At 40.4% G+C, this 8,399-nt stretch overlaps 1 protein-coding gene across 1 annotated transcript in view; it reads right to left on the bottom strand.

The window, feature by feature from the left end:
* Nucleotides 1-8,399, bottom strand: part of adamts9 (ADAM metallopeptidase with thrombospondin type 1 motif, 9) — a 92,284-nt gene that overhangs the window by 29,363 nt on the left and 54,522 nt on the right. The window contains exon 29 of the mRNA XM_072665386.1: nt 7,260-7,427. Within this exon, the coding sequence (XP_072521487.1) occupies nt 7,260-7,427 (168 nt within the window). The remainder of the gene's footprint in view (nt 1-7,259; nt 7,428-8,399) is intronic.

The following is an 8,399-nucleotide window of genomic DNA, read 5'->3' as shown; positions in this document are numbered from 1 at the left end:
GATGTCGAATAACGGAACAGGCCTGGATCTCAATCACCTGGGAGGTCCAGTAACTCCTGCTCTACCAATCTTTTTCTGAAATCAGTATTAGCAGGCAGCTCGTTCTCTCTTTTACTGCAGTAACAGCCTCTATCCTATTTAGGAGGCTTTACATTAGAGGTTGGAACATTGCTGTGTGGACTTGTTTGTCTTCAGCCCCACAGGAGCATCAGTGAAGTCAGGTAGTGATGCTGAATGATCAGTTCTGCCACTCCAACTCCTCCTGAAGGTACTGGATTGCTCTCCATCCCTCCAGACAACGCAGTTCCACCGCTCCACAGCCCAGTGGTGTATCGCCATTGTTGAGTCTGACGACTCTAAACGGGTTCTACTCCAAACCTCAGTTTGTTATAGTATAATGAATGTGGTTAGATGAGACATTTGGGTGCATGAAGTTTAGCTTGTATTACAAGCTACAACAGAACACGCTGCAAGACTAGGAAAAGCCACGTCACTTGTTTAACCTTACCAGTAGCTGATTGAAGGGTGGAAGCAATACAGTAGACCTGCACTCTAAGAAACAAGAGGTCTATATAGTACAGAGAATGATGTTTAAAGACCTAGAAAAGACAACTACTTTGATGGATGTTAAAAGCACTAAATTTAGACAAAGTCTAGATGTAGACATAGTTCTGAGAAAGACTGCTTTAGCAGAGTTAAGTAGAGTTGAGTGTAGAGGTAAGTAGTACAGTTGAGTGGTAGAGTTGAATAGTAGAGCTGAGTGTAAAGTTGAGTTAAGTGCAAAGTTCAGTAGTAGAGTTGAGTGCAAAGTTGAGCAGTAGAGATGAGTGCAAAGTTCAGTAGTAGAGTTGAGTGCAAAGTTAAGAAGTGGAGTTGAATAGTATAGTTGAGTTTAGAGGTGTGTGCAGAGTTGAGTTGTTGAGTTGAGTAATACAGCTGAGTAGTAGTGTTGAGTGCAAAGTTGATTAGTAGAGTTGAGTGTAAAGTTGAGTAGTAGATTTGTGTGTAGAGTAGTAGAGTTGAGTAGTGGATTTGTGTGTATAGTTGAGTGTAGAGTAGTAGAGTTGAGTAGTAGATTTGTGTGTATAGTTGAGTGTAGAGTAGTAGAGTTGAGTAGTAGATTTGTGTGTATAGTTGAGTGTAGAGTAGTAGAGTTGAGTAGTAGATTTGTGTGTATAGTTGAGTGTAGAGTAGTAGAGTTGAGTAGTATAGTTGAGTAGTGGATTTGTGTGTATAGTTGAGTGTAGAGTAGTAGAGTTGAGTAGTGGATTTGTGTATAGTTGAGTGTAGAGTAGTAGAGTTGAGTAGTAGATTTGTGTGTATAGTTGAGTGTAGAGTAGTAGAGTTGAGTAGTAGATTTGTGTGTATAGTTGAGTGTAGAGTAGTATAGTTGAGTAGTATAGTTGAGTAGTGGATTTGTGTGTATAGTTGAGTGTAGAGTAGTATAGTTGAGTAGTGGATTTGTGTGTATAGTTGAGTGTAGAGTAGTAGAGTTGAGTAGTAGATTTATGTGTAGAGTTGAGTGTAGAGTAGTATAGTTGAGTAGTAGATTTGTGTGCTGAGTTAAGTAGTAAAGTTAAGTAGTAGAGTTGAGCATGATGCTATATTTTTAGAGTTGAGCGTGATGCTCTATTAACTATTTTCTTAATATGCTTTTGGAAAATCCAGCTAAGAACAACTAGCATCCATATTTAGGTCAGGTCAACAAGATCAACAATGTATTTTCGGCCAACTGTAGTCAGGCCAGGTAGGCTCAAAACTGGACATCCACTGAAGCCTCACATCATTCGCTGATCTTTGGGAGAAAGGTGAAGGTGTCATGGAGTTTCTGATAGGTGATGGTTGTACTAGAAAGGTCCACTGCAGTTATATAAGTTACTCATTTCTGCAGTAGTGTTTTTACACTTCTACTGGAGCTGTCTTTCAGTTGTTATACTCTGCACACCTCTCTGCTCAGTGCAGAGACATCCTGTGCATCGAAGTGCATTCGGTGCACAACAGTAATAGGTACCAGACTACAGCTGGGGTCAAGCCAGAACACGAGAGCGAGGTGAAAGGGTTCACACTGTCCGCTACACTTGATGTTATTGTTCACAAACAGACGGAATATGACCCTTCTTGGAATTTGTTTGGAGACTCTCCAGCTTGGACTGGATATGAGAATAGGATCTAGCAGTTCTGGCTGTGGTGCAGTAATACAAAGTAAAGTCAACCCTATGTGCCTAAAGCTTCTGTATATATGAGAACCTGACAACAGAGCAGAACAAATGTGTATATATATATAGTATATTTGAGTAGTAGTGTTGAGTAGTAGAGGTTAGTAATATAGTAGAGTAGTAAGGGTGACTGTAGAGTTTAGTAGAGTTGAGTAGAACTGAGTAGTCGAGTTGAGTTTAGAGTTTAGAGTTGAGTAGTGTAGTTGAGTGTACAGCTGAGTGTAGAGTTGAGTAGTATAGTTGAGTGTAAAGCTGAGTAGTGTAGTTAAGTGTAAAGCTGAGTGTAGAGTTGATGAGGGTAGTTGAGTAGTAGTGTTGAGTGTAAAGCTGAGAAGTGTAGTTAAGTGTAAAGCTGAGTGTAGAGTTGAGTAGTGTAGTTGAGTAGTAGTGTTGAGTAGAGGTTAGTAACATAGTAGAGTAGTAGGACTGAGTGTAGAGTTGAGTGTAAGACTTGAGTGTTGAGTTTAGTAGAGTTTGGTAGTATAGTAGAGCTGAGTGTAGAGTTGAGTGGAACATTGACTAGTGTAGTTGAGTAGTGTAGTTGAGTGTAAAGCAGAGTGTAGAGTTGATTAGTGTACTTGAGTGTAAAGCTGAGTAGTGTAAAGTGTAATGCTGAGTGTAGAGTTAAGCAGTATAGTTGAGTGTAAAGCTGAGTAGTGTAGTTAAGTGTAAAGCTGAGTGTAGAGTTGATGAGGGTAGTTGAGTGTAAAGCTAAGTAGTGTAGTTAAGTGTAAAGCTGAGTGTAGAGTTGATGAGGGTAGTTGAGTGTAAAGCTGAGTAGTGTAGTTAAGTGTAAAGCTGAGTGTAGAGTTGATGAGGGTAGCTGAGTGTAAAGCTGAGTAGTGTAGTTAAGTGTAAAGCTGAGTGTAGAGTTGAGTAGGGTAGTTGAGTAGTAGTGTTGAGTGTAAAGCTGAGAAGTGTAGTTAAGTGTAAAGCTGAGTGTAGAGTTGAGTAGGGTAGTTGAGTAGTAGTGTTGAGTAGAGGTTAGTAATATAGTAGAGTAGTAGGACTGAGTGTAGAGTTGAGTGTAAGACTTGAGTGTTGAGTTTAGTAGAGTTTGGTAGTATAGTAGAGTAGTAGAGTTGAGTGTAGAGTTGAGTGGAACATTGACTAGTGTAGTTGGGTAGTGTAGTTAAGTGTAAAGCAGAGTGTAGAGTTGAGTAGTGTACTTGAGTGTAAAGCTGAGTAGTGTAGTTGAGTGTAAAGCTGAGTGTAGAGTTGAGCAGTATAGTTGAGTGTAAAGCTGAGTAGTGTAGTTAAGTGTAAAGCTGAGTGTAGAGTTGAGTAGGGTAGTTGAGTAGTAGTGTTGAGTGTAAAGCTGAGAAGTGTAGTTAAGTGTAAAGCTGAGTGTAGAGTTGAGTAGGGTAGTTGAGTAGTAGTGTTGAGTAGAGGTTAGTAATATAGTAGAGTAGTAGGACTGAGTGTAGAGTTGAGTGTAAGACTTGAGTGTTGAGTTTAGTAGAGTTTGGTAGTATAGTAGAGTAGTAGAGTTGAGTGTAGAGTTGAGTGGAACATTGACTAGTGTAGTTGAGTAGTGTAGTTGAGTGTAAAGCAGAGTGTAGAGTTGATTAGTGTACTTGAGTGTAAAGCTGAGTAGAGTAGTTGAGTGTAAAGCTGAGTGTAGAGTTGAGTAGTGTAGTTGAGTGTAGAGTTAAGTAATATATATATATATGTATATATATATATATGTGTGTGTGTGTGTGTGTGTATATATATATATATATACATACACACACATGTACATGTATATCATATAACTCAGTATATATCACATAGCTCTTCATTCAGGCCTTGTGTTAAAGAGTGGCTCCATTACTTAATGAGTGTGCAGTTTTATAGGTGAGGCTTTATGAGGGAAAGGTGCAGAATTGTGAAGCTGTTGATCGTTACATGCTGCTTGTAAAGTGTTTTAATTGGCTGGAATCTGGGCACAATCTGGACTGATCTGGCATGTCAGCACACAGAAAGAGTGAGATAGAGAAAAAACACACACTGGGTCTTATGTAAACTGACCAAAGTTTGTTCTCTAATTCTCAAAAGCATTCAGCTGAGAACACTCTACCTTCTAAAGGTCTAAACGGACTCGATAAAGTTCGATTTTAATGTTAAAAAGAAGTTAAACATGAAAAGCTGACGGAAAGCTGACAGGAATTCAATGGCACCTAAGCACAGAAGAAACCGTAGCACAGAGTCACCTCAGCCGGGCTACAGTAGCGAGGCGTGTAGGCTAAGCTGTTAGCATTATTTACAACACCTGAGGCAACATAGTGCTAATTAACTAGACCAACAGTCAAGCCAGGCTGGCTCAGTAATGAACGTCCATAGACGTTTCTGGTCATTCTGTGCTCACTGTGAAGTGAGCATTGACTAAGCTGTATATTCATCAAGCTTTTATACAATAATGCTGATAAATATGACAAGAATAGCAAGGTCAAAGTTGTTGGCAAAGAACCACTTCAACCAGTAGCTAGCGGTGTAGGCTAAGATGCAATTCCCTTCAGATCAATACATTTTTGTCTATCTATCAAATTGTACAGCAACAAATTGCTGCATATTTGCATTAGCACATAAAATTTAGTCTGGTAAATTTAGTAAATCACTCAAGAGTGACTTCAACAAATGCTACAGTAGCTAACTACAGCTACAGCACAGTATCTAGTGTATAGACTAAGCTGGTTAGTTGTTTAGCCTTTAGTCTTATTAGCCTTTTTTAGCCTTATTACTATAGCTTTAGGGAAATCACTGCTGCACCTTTGCCATAATTCTTATCTATATGACAAGTGCAATGAGGACTAGGGAATATTTATGTAGGGTAAACAAATCCCTGTGAATCTGTTAGCCGTATTTCCTTCGGGAGCGATTATGAACATTCAATTGCGTTTCGGCTTATAAAATAAAGAAAATGTCGTCCGTAAACTCCTTAACCTCACTTCAGCCATGCTAGTAGCTAACTACAGCTACATACAGTACAGTATAGGCTACTAAACTGGCTAAGCCTTTAGCCTTACATTTATAGCGTAAGGGAACATGTGCCTGTGCTTCCTGTCCCTTCAGCCATGCTACAGTGGCTAGCGCTGGATGCTATGACATTAACTCAGCTAAATTGTGGTAAAAAAAAGTTTAAAAGAATAAAAAAAAACTGTTGGACAAAAGTAATGGGACACCTGCTCATTCATTGTTTCGTATTGTTGCTGTGAGGATTTGACTGGATTCATCAGCAGGAACATTAGTGAGGTCAGGATGTTGGATGATCACCAACCCACCTTATCCCCAACTCCCCAACTCATCCCAAAAATATTGAATGGAGCACCAACCATCATTCAGGAGAACACAGCTCTTCCACTGCTCTACAGCTCACTGCTGGGGGGCTTCTTGCCCCTCATAGCCCACGCCTGGCATTAGGCAGCATGGTGCCAATAGGTTCATGTTTATCTGCTCCAGAGAGTCCAATTCTATTGGCAGTACTTCTCTGTGTCAGAGTGAGCATTTGCACATCTGTATCCGCAAAGTAGATAAATGCATTCATTATAAGGGTTGTCCACAAGTATTTGGACATATAGTGTATTCTGTGTGATCCTGCATACTTGTGTAGATGTAAAATGTGGATAGCAGACTCCACACTGAACAGGCCCAAAAGTGAGTTGCGCTACAGCTACAGTAAAGCCTGTACAGTGTCCCAACAGCGGCTAGGAGGAACGTGAAGCATGGGTACTGTGCGTATGTCTGCCGGTGAACCACCTCTTAAGTGATATCCAGCATTAAATAAGTGTCCCACTGACCCCGAGACTATAACTGCACCAGCTGGATGGGTTTCATCATTCCGCCAGTGCCACGTTCTTCTTCGTCTAACATCAGGCGAAGCATCTTCTGAAACACATCTGCTTTGCCTTACTCTTTATAATAATGTGTTCAGAGGTATGAAGAGCTTGTCTGGGATTCCTACAATGCTCACACATGCACACACACACACACACACACACATCTGAAGTATGGGAAACAGATGTGTGCGGCTCCAACCTATTTACTGAGGGGAGAGGGAGCTTTCCAGATGTTTAGGTGCACATTGGGAAGGTATTGCATTGCCTGATACTGTGAATACTGTCTGTCTGTCTCTCTCACTGTCTCTCTCAGGATCTACAGATGTTCACTTTTGTGACCGACCAAGAGGAGGGGAGAAGAGGGTCTTTCCTGGAGATCATTTCAAAGGCATTGGCAGTAAAGCAGAGACCAGGCCTCTCACAAATGCACACACATACACGCACACACACACCTCTTCTCCAGTCCACTGGGAAAGACCTCAGAAATAAATCATAATCCCATGTAACATCAACAGCACTGTAAATTTTTTAGGAATTTACAGGCTTTCTAGCCACCTTTGGGACTCTTAACATTGATAGATCCATGACCGCCCACACTGATCTCTCCAGACTCAACACTCAAACCCATCGCTATATATCAATTCACTGCACATAAAGACCTAAGACCATCAGCACTGCTGATGTGCCTAAAATAAGATGCACGTATTATCAGCAGTCATCATCGAGTGTCTAGAAATAATGTATGTGGTGAAATCTCTCCTAGATTAGTAACATTGGGCCGGATTTGTAAAATCACTGATCACTAACAATCTACACCGTGCAAAATGTATGGCATGGTAATAAAGCCCTATTTATACTTAGCGCACTGCTTTAATGTGCATAAAGTACACCAGTGCATATTGCTGACCAATTTCCAGCACATGTTATGGTGTCAAACAAATGAATATTAAAATAAATAAAATATAAAATAAATAAACACTGATTTTTGGTAAAAAAAATTCATCAAAAGCAGCAGCAATATAGAAATTAAAGAGTGAAAGAAAGAGCATCCAGACATATAGGGCATCTCAGTATGCAGGTTTGCTCTGATTACTTCTCCATTTAAATCATGATATGATCGGAGGCAAAAGCTTTCCATGTCTGTTTTGTGAATCTGATAGTAGTGTGTAGTGTGTGTGAGTGTATTGCCTGTGTGTCGCAATAGTCTATTGCACTTGACAGTTACCTCTCCCCAGGCGCTCGTCTTCCACTTGGGACAGCGGCCGCCTCTGCACCGCCTCTGCTTCTGGGGGTGGGACAAGTGGCGGCAGTCCTCCTCTGGGATTGGCTGGCCGGAGTGGCCGACGCAGGTCACGTTGCGGTACTTGTACCCTCTCCCACAGGAGGCGGAGCACTACGCAGAAGAACAAGAGCAAAGAGGGAAAAAGTCACACAGAGAAGCAATTAGTTATGCTCGTACTGTACCATCTGTCAGATTACCGCTGTGGTACAATGGGCAATTACTGGCAGGGGAGAAATGTGGGTCACACGTGAGAAAAAGGTGAAAATCTCCATGTGAACAATCACCCAAATTACTGTACAATTATAGTCAAAATGTTGTCAGAATATAAAATGTTGGCAAAAGTGGGTTTTTGCACAGTGCTTGAGGGATTAACAACTAAACACTGACCGAATCATTTGTAACAGACTTATGTAACAAAAAAGTGCTCTTTCCTTGCTACGTTTCTTGGGCTCGGCCCACTTTACGAAACATTCCCGTTAAATCGAATGAGATTTCGTAGCTCTGTTTTTGTCAAAATATCAATATCAATATTTGTGTTATTCATTGAGCTAACATTTACTTTAGATTTGTTTACGAGATTTCTATTGATTAGCACCTGATCATCAAGCTAAGAATGATACTTTAAGCTATATCCATAAATTCAAGTAGCCTGAACCTAAGCTAAGCAGAAATTGTAGCGCACAACTGTTTTGGCCAAAATATTGTCTTTTTCAGGGCTATTAAATCAACCTGCAATTGTTTTGTTCATAACACACTCTTAGGAAAGTAAAAGTGTCATTTTTTGTTAAGAAATGAAGATTACTGTCTGATTGATCAGGCTAGCCACTACATTGACCTTGTAGCCTGCACTACTAGCCTGAAAAACATTTTCCATATCGTACACCCCCCCCCCCCCCACACACACACACACAAACACACACACACTCATCATTAAGTTCAAATCTGACAGAATATGAACTGAAACGACACGATGTCTTGAGCTATAAACATAAATTAGTACCCTAAATTTAAGCTAAGCAGCAAGTTTTGCTCAAAATATAAAAATATCCAGGGCTATTAATCCAACTTACAATTATTTTGAGC

Source organism: Salminus brasiliensis, chromosome 21, assembly GCF_030463535.1.
Source record: "Salminus brasiliensis chromosome 21, fSalBra1.hap2, whole genome shotgun sequence".
In the NCBI taxonomy this organism is placed as follows: domain Eukaryota; kingdom Metazoa; phylum Chordata; class Actinopteri; order Characiformes; family Bryconidae; genus Salminus; species Salminus brasiliensis.
Note: the sequence above shows the minus strand (reverse complement) of the source record. Positions and strands in the feature narration are given on the sequence as shown.